This window comes from Zootoca vivipara, chromosome 9 (assembly GCF_965207765.1).
Source record: "Zootoca vivipara chromosome 9, rZooViv2.hap1.1, whole genome shotgun sequence".
Classification (NCBI taxonomy): domain Eukaryota; kingdom Metazoa; phylum Chordata; class Lepidosauria; order Squamata; family Lacertidae; genus Zootoca; species Zootoca vivipara.
The window spans coordinates 44,693,567-44,708,352 of record NC_142592.1 but is presented as its reverse complement, the minus strand read 5'-3'; the positions used below and the strand labels follow the sequence as shown (position 1 = coordinate 44,708,352).

The following is a 14,786-nucleotide window of genomic DNA, read 5'->3' as shown; positions in this document are numbered from 1 at the left end:
AATCTTGCTGAGTGCTCTGAGTAATCTTTATTTAACTATGGAGCTGCTGGCCCCCAGACTGCTACTTCTGCTTCTTTTTGGTCTGTAGTGAATCATTCTGTGGTTTTCTCATCTCTGACATCACCCACCCAGTTTCCTAAGAATAAAAGCGGAACTAAGTACAACCTAGAGTAACATCTACGTGTAGCCACTGGCTGATAAATAGCAAGGCCTCCTCTGCCCCTTTAAAAACCACCAGACACCTTAGCTGCCCCTTAAAAATAGGGGTCAGGGTATGCAAGCCCACTCAAGGGGTATTTCCACCCAAGATCTAATGTAAATGTTAGGATCTGGAATGTTTTTGCGCTTTGTGTGAACTTGTAATTGTTTGTTAATTACATTTCAACAAAATATTTATGCGATTTGGATTCTTCCCACTCCTGGATGCTTTGGAATAAAATGATGGACTTGGTAATATTTTGGGAGCAATACTTCTGGGAGTTTGAAGAGAGGGACATGGGGAGAATTTTAGGGCAACAACCCCTATGTGTTTTTTTAGTCTCTTTGGCTTGTATTTGCCTCATAAAAGCATAACATGGGCCCTGCTGGATTGAACAAAAGACCCAACTACTGTAGTCCAGCATGCTGTTTTCTCAATTACCAACCAAGATACCTGTGGGATGTCTACAAGTCAGACACGAGTAGCATACATTCTTCCCACTTGTGTTCCCCAGCAACCACCTCTGATACTGGTAGGGATATTGCCATCATGGTTTGTAGCTACTGATTGTCTGATACACCCCATGGATTTTTCTAATTCCCCTTTTAAAGCTATCCAAGTTCATGACCATCACACTATCTTGTGTAGCCAACTCCATAGTTTAAGAACGCAGGGCACTTTCAAGTCCCCCAACCGCTTTTAAGCTCAGCTGACTTTAAGGAACAGTTTGTGGGAACAACACCTGAAGGGCCACCTCTGAGAAAATGTAGGTGGTCTAGATTTCCATATCAGATGAGGAGTGGTGAGACCTGGGTTCAAATCCCCACTAAGCCGTGAAGCTCACTCAATGGTCTTGGGTTGATTGCTGCTCCTACCCCAAAGAGAACTTATGAGGACAAAATGGGTTTGTGTGTTTCCGAGGAGAACCTTGTACAGTATGCTGAGTTGTTCAGAAGACGAGCAGCTCGAAAATGTGCAGGTCAAAGAATTGCCATGTTCTCTTCTGGATCATATCCTTGTCATTCAGAGCAATCTTGGGTGGGAGTAAAAAAAGATTCTTTTTCTTTCAGGCGCATCAGATTTAAATGAAACTGAGGAAGCTGAGCTACAGACCATCAAAAAGCACAAGGAAGAGCTGCTAGCAGACATCCAGGTGGGCACCATCCCAAGGGCAGTTAGGCCAAGGCTTCCCCCAACCTGGTGCCTTGCAGATGTTGTTAGACTACAACTCCCATCAGCCCCAGCCTGCATGGCGAATGGAATGGGATGATATGAGTTGTAGTCCAACATCGTCTTGAGGTTGGCAGTGGCTGCAGCGTTGCCAGAATTATGACTATCGCTGGGAAGGGTCCAAACACAAGAAGCTGCCTTATTCTAAGACAGACCACCACTGGTCCATGTAGCTCATTAGTGTTGATGCTGATTGGCAGTGACCCTCTAGCATTTTAGACATGAGTCTTTTCCAACTGTAACCTGTGAAGATGCTGGAGATTGAATCTAGGATCTTTTGCATGTAAAGCATGGGCTCTGCCACTGAGCTATGGCCAGGGCAGGCCCACCCATGAGACAGGTGGAGCAAGTGCCTCAGTCAGCAAGATCCATGGGGGCAGCGGATTCTAATGTAGATCTTTCTTCCCCCTTTGTTCCTTCACTCACCCCTTCCTCTCTGGCCAGAGTGGGGGCACAGCATTTGGTGGTTCTCTTCAGGTGCCAAAATGTTTTGGGCTGGCCCTGGCTAAGGCCTTTCCCCCAAGGCCAAGGCCACAACTTCCCTCCCAAAACACACAAAATGCATTCATCATAATCACAGATGTAGCCCCAGGGAAAGAGTCCCAGCCTACTTGCAACCAACCTTCTCTATTCAATCTCTGGCTCGCAATGTATCTCTCTCTCTCTCTCTCTCTCTCTCTCTCTCTCTCTCTCTCTCTATGTGCATATATATATATATATATATATATATATATATATATATATGTATATGTATATGTATATGTATATGTATATGTATATGTATATATATATGGGACCCAGGTGGCGCTGTGGTTAAACCACTGAGCCTAGGGCTTGCTGATCAGAAGGTCGGCGGTTCGAATCCCTGTGACGGGGTGAGCTCCCGTTGCTTGGTCCCAGCTCCTGCCAACCTAGCAGTTCGAAAGCACGTCAAAATGCAAGTAGATAAATAGGAACCGCTACAGCAGGAAGGTAAACGGCGTTTCCATGTGCAGCTCTGGTTTGCCAGAAGCGGCTTTGTCATGCTGGCCACATGACCTGGAAGCTATACGCCGGCTCCCTCGGCCAATAATGCGAGATGAGCGCGCAACCCCAGAGTCGGTCACGACTGGACCTAATGGTCAGGGGTCCCTTTACCTTTTTTATGTATATATATATATATATATATATATATATATATATATATATATGCTACCAAAAAAAAGTGCAAACATAACAAAAAGAAAGAAAATGATGAATAATAAAAAAGCCATAGCCTGGAAGGACAAACCCCATAGATACAATGCTACTCCAAAGGGACCAAAAAATAGTTTAACCGCCAGTCATCTCCATACAGGGAGCTCTGGGAATTGTAGCTCTGTGAAGGCAATAGGGGGTCTCTGAGCAACTCTCAGCACCCACAACAAACTCTAGCTCCCAGAATTCTTTGGCTGAAGCTACAAGTGCTTAAAAAGAATGGTGGTCTCAATCTCCCTCTGCAGATGTTATTCATCTGTAAAATGGGAATAACCTCAGCAACCTCCCCCTTATGACTGCCTCAAGGATAAAGATGGTACAGCAGTTACTAGGGTTGTTACAGCAAACAATTTCTGGGGAAACTACTAAATGATTTGGCCACTTGATGGACAGCTGACTTTAAAAACAAACCACAGGTATGGGTTCCCTTCAGATGGGAGCGAAGCGACTGGAAGAAGCCCCACGTCTATTTTAGTAACCAAGCGTATCTGGTCTTTACTTCCTTTTCACACGTCAGACTTCTGCAGTGACTAACTATATTCTGTGTGCTGTTCTTTCTTCTCTCACCCCTCCCCTCATTCTCTCTCTCTTCTCTCATTTATAGAGGCTAAAAGATGAGATTGCAGAAGTGTTTGAAGAGATAGATCGTTTCCAGCAAGCACAAACAAGGTGAGGAGCCAGGGATGCTCCACAAGGAGGAGGGATGGGAAACCTCTGGTTCTCTAGATATATAGGACTCCAGCTCCCATAAGCCTTAGACAGCATGATCAATGATCAGGGGTGATGGGAGTGGTGGTCATGACCAAGTTAAGTGTTTATAGCTTTACGGGAGACCGTATATTTCCTGGTTAGCTGATAACTAACCCATGTTGTCCAAATACCAGGTGTATGATGCTCTCTTTGTGTTCTTCTGAAAGAGAACCCAATCTACTGTACAAATTTCTCTATATTTGAAAAAAAATATTGATGGGCTCATGTGTTGCAGGTAACAAAGAAAGGAACCGAGTTAAACATTATTTAACCATGGCACATTCATTTCACCAACATTCCCAGCGATGATCTGTGAACCATGTTTATTTCCCGGCATCTCCCAATCAACAGATTTCCTTAATTTCCAAAACAAGATACCCAACCTTTAAGTCAGGGTTGAACCCCCTACTTTTGACTCCCACTGCATTTTGGGCTATGAGCCTGAACTTCTTTGAAAAAAGCATTGAATTTTACCTAAGGAAATTTCACCATCCAATGTCACATTGTATATTGCACTTAAAAATGTAAAGGGACCCCTGACCATTAGGTCCAGTCGTGAACGACTCTGGGGTTGTGGCACTCATCTTGCGTTATTGGCCGAGGGAGCCAGCGTACAGCTTCCGGATCATATGGCCAGCATGACTAAGCCGCTTCTGGTGAACCAGAGCAGCACACGGAAACGCCGTTTACCTTCCCGCTGTAGCGGTACCTAATTATCTACTGGCACTTTGATATGCTTTCGAACTGCTAGGTTGGCAGGAGCTGGGACTGAGCAACGGGAGCTCACACCGTCACAGGGATTCGAACCGCCGACCTTCAGATTGGCAAGCCCTAGGCTCTGTGGTTTAACCCACAGCGCCACCGGTGCGTCCCATTGCACTTATTACACACTTAAAACATTTGCAGCTTATAGCTGAGTCCCCAGTAATAATAAACAATGGCACATACAAACAATAACAGTGGCACATAAATAACAATAGTTGTTGCTGTTGTTGTTGTTGTTGTTGTTGTTGTTGTTGTTGTTGTGTGAATGGGGAAGCTGTCCATTCAAAGGGATGGCCCATTCAAATGTGCATTTTAATATGTTGGCCCTGCTGAAAAGCTACACAGTGTAACCTTGGTGGGGTTAGCCAATGCTGTGATGTGTATTAATTATTGTTCAAGTACATGTCACCTGCAAAAACATGTAACAGTAACCTGATGTTCTCTCTCCCCGCCCCACACACCTTTGGATGAAAAGCTGTTGTAGGAGGAAATAACTGGGAGCAGAGAAACAGTTGAGGGTGCCTAACCCTTTCCCTATGGGTGGTTCCCCTAGTTCAAGTTGCTGCTTCCCAAAGCATACACACAAATGCCCACCAATGCTCACCAATGATCCTACATCATGTTTAATTTGACCCTGTGGTCTGGCTCAGGATGGAGGAAGGTGAGTCATAAATGGGTTCAGTGCCAAAACAAATTGTGTGTCGAGGCTTACCAGAAATTACCTTAAATAACTCACAACGGACACCAGAATTATGGTTTGGTTTTTGGCAAATAATTTAGGGCCACAACTTTATTTAATACACCAATTTTAATCTGAGTGTTGGCTTAGGCTTTTGGTTATGCACTCATCCTTCCTTAAGAAGGACTATCCCCATCTGTCCATTTAGGACAGGACTCAATCAGCTGTCCCCTTTGGACAGGACTCACCTCATCTGCCCAGTTGGGGCAGGACTCACATCAGCTGTCACCATGGGACAGGACTCACTACTGTCCGCTTGGACAGTTCCTGCTCCGACTTCCTGAAGGGAAGTCAAGTAAACATACCTGGGAGAGAGGAGGTGGCTGAGCCCAGTCATTCCCTCCTCTCTTTACCCAAGAATGTTCCCCAAGGCTCTTACTCTTATAATTGGGCCCACCATCCCCGCCAATAGCGGGATGGTAAGGACAAGAGCGTAAGCCCCGAGATTCCTTTAACGGAATACTTCTATATGGAGCAAACGGAGGTGGGGGTAGGCATCTGTGTGCCACACCCCTCTACCAACCGATTAACCAACCAAAAGCCTAACCACCAACCTAACAAGTTGTGACAATTTGCTAGCGCAGTAGGCGAAAACCAAGAGAGGCAAAGCCAATCAGCCAATTGGAAAAATTCCTACTGGCCCCTGAATACAGGCGGCCCCGAAGGCAATAGCAATGTCATGCTAACCTGCAAGAAAAAAGGGCGGGTGGGAGGGGATTCAAACGCCAAAGGCAAAAGTGATTCTAAAATGGAGGGCAAGCTCTTTAAAGGGGTCCCCACCAACCAATTAAAACCCAGGGATTTGCATACGCACGCCCCCATTACTCAGCATGACCTGTGGCCTGTACACCACCAAACCCTGAACTAAATTTCCTAACAGCCCTACCACAATCCGCTTTATATTATATGATATAAAGCGCTTTGTCAAAATGGTGGAGCATCTCCCAACCGAGCCAGAGTTGAGGAGATTTGGATTATTTTGCTGGGAAGCCACCAAGCACCCAGGAGGAAAAGTCTAAAAGTCATAGTCTGCTCTTCTTCAATCTGTTCCATATTTAATCAAATCTCATCTTGGTTTTTGCAGCAAGCTGGTCCAGAGGGATAAAGAAATGTGCATTGGACGGAAGAAATTTAACATGGACCCTACTAAGGTCAGGTCAGGTCAGGTCTATGTGTATTTGTACTGTATAAGTGGAGATTGACTATTACATGTAAAATTCAAGGTCCAGAGTTTTCGTTTAAAAAGAAGCAAGTTTCTAGTCCCTAAGGTTGTAAAGCTTTTGTTTTTAAAGAACAGAGTAGGCACAGCCTGCAGAAGACTCATCAGTGCAACTCTTAAATCCTATTCAGATGTCCTCTCAAGTGACTTTACAATCACCTGGAAGAAAGGTGGGGCCATCACATCCTCAACTCCTACTGTCTACAAGCATTTTGCGGGGAGGGAGTCACATTTGTTGAGCGGAGATTGCTGTATGCATCTACGATGCTGCTGTGATCTGGATAGACAGTATCCAGGTCAAGGTGTGGAGACACAACAGTGCCCTTAGTTCAGTGGATGCAGCCCCACCCCTCAATGCCATGTGATTCTTAATCACATAAGCAAATGTCCAAGTGCTCTGAGAACTTTTTGGATATATATTCAATTAAGCCTAACTTCTCCAAAGACGGGCAGCAGTTAAGCTAAAAGATATATGACATTTCAGAAATTGGTAACGAAGGCAACACAGACAGTTTTCAGTAGGAGACGACACCAACAGAGAAGGCATCTCACAATCATGGTTCTTAGATGTTGTGGCTACTTGGAGTCTGTCACAATCTTGACAGCAAAAATTAGTGGAAGGCAGGAACAAAGGAAGTCCCTTTCACTTAGTCAGACCGGCTAGCTCCATGTCATCTACACATGCCTTTCCGTCTGATGGTGCTGTTGCTTAATGCCAGCTCAGTCCACAATAAAAACAACTCTCATTCACCATTTGATGGTGGCTAAGGTGGCTGATCCAGTGTAAATCTCAGACACCTGGACTGGTGACCTGGGAGGTGGGATGACCTTGCCCAGCTTTTCCCACCTGGGTATTCAGTGCAGCATCAGTCAAGGTCAGTTGGAGTGAGGCAATGATCCATTGAAACCCCATAATTCTCCCCAGGAGGCATGATGTGCAGGCTTGTTGCTGTTGGTGTTGGGAGGCAGAGACGGAACAGGCTGTCACTATATTCAAGCAGGATTTGATCACACAGCAGGCTGGGTAGCTAAACTCGATTTGGAGCTCTTGTGCAATAAACCCACTTCCAAAATAATCAAAATGTCATTTGCGATAAGGAAAGTGACAGGAAAACGCACAGGGACAAATGGCATTTTTTTTTATGCAACGTGGTCTCTGACCTCCCTGCAAACCAATCAGAATGAATGCTCGATAGAGATGCAACCAGGAAATGCAGAATGAAGAGGAACAATTAGGAATGACTGAAAAAATCAGCAACAAGAGGCAGAACAAACCTATTCTAAGAATGGAGAGGCAGTGTTGCATAGAGAGCCAGACCAGGCAGACCGGGGTTCAAATCCTCACTTGGCCATTAAGCTCCCTGGTGATCTTGGACCTTTCACTACCTCACAGGGTTGTTGTGAGGATTAATGAGGAGACATAGAGCCATGTATACCACCTTGAGCTCCTTTGAGAAAAAGGTGGGATAGAAATGCAACCAAAATGAATGAATGAATGAATGAATGAATGTCACCTTAAAAAGAAGATGGGAACAGTAAAAAGGGACCTGGAGTGTCTCCCTCCTCTGCGTGGTCCATGCAGTATCTGCTTTGGAAAGAAAACCACAAACAACAATAAAAGTATTTGCAGCCCTCTTAACCGCGAGATCTTTCAGCTCTTGGTCTTGTGCCATCTTTTCACAACAAATCCTCCTTTACCCCAGCGAGAGAGAGACCTGCAAGGAAAGTCGATGAGGCCCAAGCCCAGAACTCACCCTGGCTGGACTGAAGGGAATTGAAGTTGTGTCTGCTCTTATCTCTCTTTCTTTGGCCTAATTACATCTGTGCAGTCTATCAGCCCGAACCCAGTCTTCACTGCACTTCCTGCCAAACCGTTTCTTTCAAAATACTCCCAACTTAATAACTCCCCTCTTACTGTCAGTGCTGCAGTCAGGAGCAGAAGCTCCACAATTAAGCAGTAGCTAAGCCTCAGCAGAGCAGCAGATACACTGGTGGGGAAAGGCGTCTCTGCGGTGCAGTGGATGGGAAATGCCAGGAAGTGCAGCCCTGGTCCTTTGAAAGCAGTGGTGTTAACTGCTGGAGCTCCACAGCAAACAATGGGACTTCCTTGCTCCTAAAAATGACTGAGGCAATAATGAGGCTTTCAAGTTTGACTGTTGTTTGCGACCTACTAGCTTTGAGGAGGAGGAGGAGGAGGAGACTCTTGAGAGTCCCATTGACTGCAAGAAGATCAAACCTATCCATTCTGAAGGAAATAAGCCCTGAGTGCTCACTGGAAGGACAAATCCTGAAGCTGAGGCTCCAATACTTTGGGCACCTCATAAGGAGAGAAGACTCCCTAGAAGACTCCCTGATGTTGGGAAAGATGGAGGGCACAAGGAGAAGGGGACGACAGAGGATGAGATGGTTGGACAGTGTTATTGAAGCCACCAACATGAGTCTGACCAAACTGCGGGAGGCAGTGGAAGACAGGAGTGCCTGGCGTGCTCTGGTCCATGGGGTCACAAAGAGTCGGACATGACTAAACGACTAAACTACAAGCTTTGAAGAAGTTAGGGAACCATGTCAGCATCCTAATGTATGCTTGCCAGCTGACTCTAATAAATTGGGTTTTGTGCTATCCTAATGAATTGGGTTTTGTGTTCTGTGTGTCTGTAAGGGATTAACACAAAACCTTCAGTTTTTGGACTCTACTTTGGGGCATGGATAAGGGAGCTGTCCTGATGAGCTTCTGCAGTTCAAAATGGACCGTTCCAATAGTGGGCATATTCTATGCTACCATGGTAGGGTTAACTGCTTCTGATAACTGTGGCACTAAAATACGGTTGAAATTATTCTGGAGGCAGATAAGGAATGTTGAGTAGGGTTGAGGCTCTTTTCTTTTGCCCTGTAGGCATCGCTGATCACATAGGTTTTACAGGTTTTGAAGCACTGCAACTACAAACCGGCAGAACCTGTTTACAGTATTTGACCAGAGAATGATGTCCAAAACAAATTACCTTCCTTCCTTCATCATATAAGAGTCACTATAAAAATATAAATATAAAGCACAGCACCTATATTTAATTCCAATAAAGTAGCCAGTGTAAATGGGACGTGGGTGGCGCTGTGGGTTAAACCACAGAGCCTAGGGCTTGCTGATCAGAAGGTCGGCGGTTTGAATCCCCACGACGGGGTGAGCTTTCGTTGCTCAGTTCCAGCTCCTGCCCACCTAGCAGTTCAAAAGCATATCAAATTGCAAGTAGATAAATAGGTACCGCTCTGGCGGGAAGGTAAATGGCATTTCCGTGCGCTGCTCTGGTTCGCCAGAAGCGGCTTAGTCATGCTGGCCACATGACCCGGAAGCTGTACGCCAGCTCCCTCGGCCAGTAAAGCGAGATGAGCGCCGCAACCCCAGAGTCGGTCATGACTGGACCTAATGGTCAGGGGTCCCTTTTCCTTTACTTTATGCAGTGTAAGGAGTATAAACACAGTGGCAAATCGGGAAAAAACTGAATGAATTTAACAAAATGAAAGTGGAAGAAGGGTGTTGCATGGGCACAGAGAGCTGGTTCCAGGCAGGTAATATAGTATTACTATTATTGACTACTTCATGAAAATCGAGTCTGCTTTTCACAAACAGGGCATCCAGTATCTGATTGAACACAAAATACTGTCATCAAATGTGGAAGAAATTGCCAAATTCCTTTACAAAGGAGAAGGTCTCAACAAGACAGCCATTGGAGATTACTTGGGAGAAAGGTGAATACTCTCTCTCTCTCTCTTCCCCATGTAACCACCTGAAATCATTTCCCCCACCACAATAAATAAATATTAGTGGGGGGGGGGACAATTTCAAGTAGAGAAATGTTTCATTATTTTCATAATATTTCATTATTTAAAAATGTCCTTTTCTTAGATTTATATTCACCTTTCTTGCATTCTGAAATACAAGGCAGTGTACTGACAGTTCCCAGGTGGTTGCTCTGTCCAAGTGGCACTGTGGTCTAAACCATTGAGCCTCTTGGGCTTGCTGATCAGAAGGTTGGCAATTTGAATCCACACAATGGGGTGAGCTCCCGTTGCTCTGTCCCAGCTCCTGCCAACCTAGCAGTTTGAAAGCATGCCAGTGCAAGTAGATAAATAAGTACCACTGTGGCGGGAAGGTAAATGGTGTTTCCGTGCGCTCTGGTTTCCATCAGGGTGTTCTGTTGTGCCAGAAGCAGTTTAGTCCTGCTGGCCACATGACCTGGAAAGCTGTCTGTGGACAAACGCTGACTCCCTCGGCCTGAAAGCGAGATGAGCGCTGCACCCCATAGTCGTCTTTAACTGGTCTTATGCGTCCAGGGGTCCTTTACCCTTTACCTTGCCCTTAACCAAGGGCTTTAAGATGGCAGTTCTCTCTTGAGCCTCATATGCCTTCAGAACAAGCAGCTAGCCATGATGGTTGTGTGCTCCTTCCACTGTCGGAGGCAGTGCAACAAATCCTTGATATATATTTTGCAGTTAGTTGAGTGATGGGGAAATGTTTGAAAAGTGTGGGATGAACAAATTGTTAATGGGAAGATGTGTTAACACCCCACAAATCAGGATGAATGTCCATTGTGGTATAACCACTCTGCAAACAAATCAGAACAAATACTCAGTAAAGGCTGGGCATATTCTAACCTCCTCATTCTGAAAGCAAATCAGAATGCATGCTGATTAAACAAGTTAGGGGTAAATAACCTTCCTCTTTGCTTTCTCCCGATCTCACACTGTTATTTTTCTTCCACCAGGGATCCACTAAACCTCCAGATTCTGCAGGCCTTTGTAGAATGCCACCAGTTTGCCAATCTCAACCTCGTACAAGCATTAAGGTATGTTCTAAACAAAGCATCAAACACCTACAGATGGAGAAATTCAATTCCATTTGTATTAAGAGGTGAACTTACCTAATTTACCATTTCTGAAACAACATGCATACCGAAACACAACCTTCCTTCAAGATTTGCACTTATCTGACTTTGGCAGTGCTATTTTCCAGCTTAGTATGATGTACAAAATTGCATATACTCGAGTGAAGTGCACACATGAGTTGCATATATGAGTGAAAATAATGTACAAAAATGCATTTTATGGGGGGGAAATTTCATACAAAAATGTGTCTATTCAGAAAAATTTGCCCTAAGATGCTGATGAATTTTCATGAGGAAACTTGTAAACAAAGAAGCAACAGCCTGCAAACTGATGTTTAGATGTGGAGAACTAAACTTAAGATTGGAAAAATGATTGACTGAGAGAATCTGAAATGGACATGTTCACTCATTCCTGCCTGCAATATCCTATGCTGATTTGAGGACAGGTGCTGTTTCTGCTTCTTGACACTTCATGATGGACACCCTTTTGGATAAAAGAAATCCAGGTGTTGCTGAGCCAGAATAGTTGAACTTGGAAAGTCCAGGTTTTCAGTTCATACGGCCAACCTTTAACTCATGGAGAGCTGAAACAAAGAAGAAGATGAACCAGAGGCTCGTGGTTTGGCAGGGAATTCCCTCTCCTCCCCATGTGATTGTTATTACTAGTTCACGCAGAACGCCCCAATAGGGCTTTGCGTGCCGAGGTACCAAGATCTCCCAAGAACTCACACCAAACACCAAAATTTTAGTTTAAGGTTTTTGGCATTAAATTTGGCCACAACTTTATTAAAATACAAATCAATTGTGAGTGGTTGCTTAGTCATTGGTTCCCCAGCCTTCTGTCCCCCGCCTGGGACAGATCTGACTCCCTCTAGCCTAGTAGGGGAGCCAGTAAGTAAGCACCCCCTGAGAGAGGACAGGGCAGGGGGCACAAGCCCTTCTTGTCCTCTCCCCAGATGCTCCCCGAGGCTCATGCGCGGTCCTGGCTGGCCTCTAGCGGGGATAAACAGACAAACATGTGGAGCCCCGGGATTCCTTTAACGGAATACTTCTATATGGCAGCAGCAATCAAATGAGGGTCAGGCCCATCCAATATCCGTACCCCTCGACCAATTTATTTGAACCAATGACTAACCGCCGCAACCTTACAAGTTGTGACTAATTGCAGCACGGTAGGCAAAAACCACCTGGAACCAGCCAATCAACCAAGTGGCAAAATTCCTACCAGGCCCCTGAATACAGGCGACCCCATGACAGGCGCTGCAAGGTCATAGCAAAAGGAGCCTAAACACAGCAGAGGGCGGGTGGGAGATTCACTGCGAGCAGCAAAGAAGAGGCACAAACTGCTCCAAAGCCTTATATTTTGCATTGGCTGTCAATCATGCAATTGCAACGAGTTAAATTCCCCAGCAACAGCCAAACCCACCAATCACATCTCAGAGGTCATCCAGACTGACCCGCCCCCAGCATCCCTGGGTCATCTTGTTAACCCTTCCGCAACCCATGCTCTCTCCTATGGTGAGAACCTGCTTTGTTGAAGCTACAGTTATACATTCTAGTTCCTGTTGCTCTTTGAACCAACTGGTAGTGACTGAGCTAAAACTGGTACTGGAAAATCTACTGTTTCCCCAGATTCCTAATACCTGATTATCTAGCTGAGAATCTGCTCTTGGTGACAATTTGTTGGAGGAGATAGCTTCCTTTTTACACTTGAGATAATTCCCGAAAAGGGAGCAGTGAGGAGAAGGAACTGATTGACTTAGAGCTGCTTAACACATGATGAATTCCGTATACCCTTTGCTGTCACCTAAAAACCAAAGCAAGAACTTTTCAAGAAAATAGTCATTAAGAATGAATGACATTTCGAGTCATTTGTTACGTGGAATTTGAACACATACAAAGAGACATAGAACAAGTTGCATAGATCCTGCTCCAGCAAAAAAGATGATTCCACGTTTATGTAATTCATGCTGTGTGGCAAGTAGTGGTCAAATGCACTTTCCTCGGATGTAAAGAACCCATGAATTACCCATGTACAGCATCACATGAGATTATATGTCTTTAAAATTCTTCCATAAAGAGACTCCATGTTGGCTTCTATTAAACTGGTCCTCAAGAGTTTCAACTTTTCGCAGGAAGATATGTAGTCTAATCAAATAGGATCAAATGGAATGAATATTAATACTTTCTTCAATTCAGTAACCACCAGCCATGTGTTAAGAGAATTCAAGATTTCCAGGATTGATACCAGTTTCAATGGAAGACTCTCTCATCCTTATGCCAATTAGCAGACTGATGATTTGGTTTCTCATTCCCAGACAGTTCCTGTGGAGCTTTCGGTTGCCTGGGGAGGCACAGAAGATCGACCGTATGATGGAGGCCTTTGCCAACTGGTATTGTCAGTGCAACCCAGGAGTTTTCCAGTCAACAGGTAGCTGAGAGGAGGGATGTGAGATGGAAGTTGCTAATGTGGTACCCTCCAGGTGATGGGCTCCAATTCCCATTATGCCTCCCCATTGGCCATGCTGGCTGAGGCTGATGGGACTTGTAGTCCACAACATCAGAAAGGTGTCTCATTGGCTATGCCTGATGCCGGGAAACATTAATTCAGGATTTTGTCAAAATGAATCAAAGGGTAACCCTAGTAACCACCAGGATGCTCTGGTTGAGCTCTTCTTCCCTAGCTTTTTTTTTGGCTCTCCCCTAAATTTTTGTCTGTCTTAACCCCTCTGCCGAAACACACACTGACCCCATGCTACCACAAGCTAGCACCCCAGTCTCCCTGCTGCTGGCCATCCTTCCTACAGCTACTCCCATGCTCCAACTGTGGGTATTTCTATTAAGGCTGGGCTGAAATCCCCCTGGAATTTCCTTTAAAAAATACCCTTCCGGCCAGGCCATGAAAATGAGGTGCAATTTTCTGGTGCTTTCTTGGGGAAGAGTGGGAGAAAGTTCTATAGAGATTTGGGGAGGGGGCTACTTGGTTTTTGCCAAGGACTGAGGCTAGTCAGAAGACAGCCTCACATCACTTCTCAGTAGAAAACACAGTCCCTTTGCAGTGATGCAACACAACACACTTTCTCTGAAGACATTTAAAAGAAAAAGAAAAATCAAGGAAAAATTAAAAATTCTTCAATGAGAAATGAGAAAAAGGACTGTCTTCTCCTCCGTCTTACTATACCCGAGGATTCCTTGGTGGCAGGGGGATCTTTGGGAAGGGGGTGGGGGAGGGGGGCAGTATAATATATGTAAGAAAAATTGAGTTAAGGATTGGAAAATTATGATAAAGGATATTGCCAAAGAAGGTTATAAATTGAAGATCAGAAAGGGGGGGGGGGAGTCTACAAGATAATGATTTGAAAAATTGATGTTTTAAAGTTTCTTTTTTCTTTTTTTCTATTTTTTTGACACCCCCCATGTATGTGTTTGTTGGTGCATTTGTTATATTATATGTTTATTTGCTTAATTATGTTTTTAAAAATCCAATAAAAATTAGTATTAATTTTTTTTTAAAAAATCCTTGGTTACCTTGTAAAGCTAAATTAGGTCAGTATGGATTCCTTCCTGGAAGATTTTTGGGAAAAAAATTCTTACCCCTCCTCTCCAGTTTTTGAGAAGACTCAAATTTCCATGAATGTGTTCTTTTTCTTACTACTATGTGTACATAAAAACGTAAGAGCTGGCCAGTAGCCCATAGCCCATCTAATCCATCATTCTGCTCTCACAGAGGCCAACCATTTGCCTGTGGGAAATCACCGATAACCACCGACC

General features: G+C 44.6%; 1 protein-coding gene across 1 annotated transcript in view; it reads left to right on the top strand.

Moving 5' to 3' along the window:
* CYTH4 (cytohesin 4) overlaps positions 1-14,786 on the top strand; it is a 45,140-nt gene that overhangs the window by 11,626 nt on the left and 18,728 nt on the right. The window contains exons 2-7 of the mRNA XM_060279860.2: positions 1,270-1,352; positions 3,270-3,334; positions 6,004-6,070; positions 9,761-9,879; positions 10,896-10,976; positions 13,334-13,446. Coding sequence (XP_060135843.1) covers positions 1,270-1,352; positions 3,270-3,334; positions 6,004-6,070; positions 9,761-9,879; positions 10,896-10,976; positions 13,334-13,446 — 528 coding nt within the window. The remainder of the gene's footprint in view (positions 1-1,269; positions 1,353-3,269; positions 3,335-6,003; positions 6,071-9,760; positions 9,880-10,895; positions 10,977-13,333; positions 13,447-14,786) is intronic.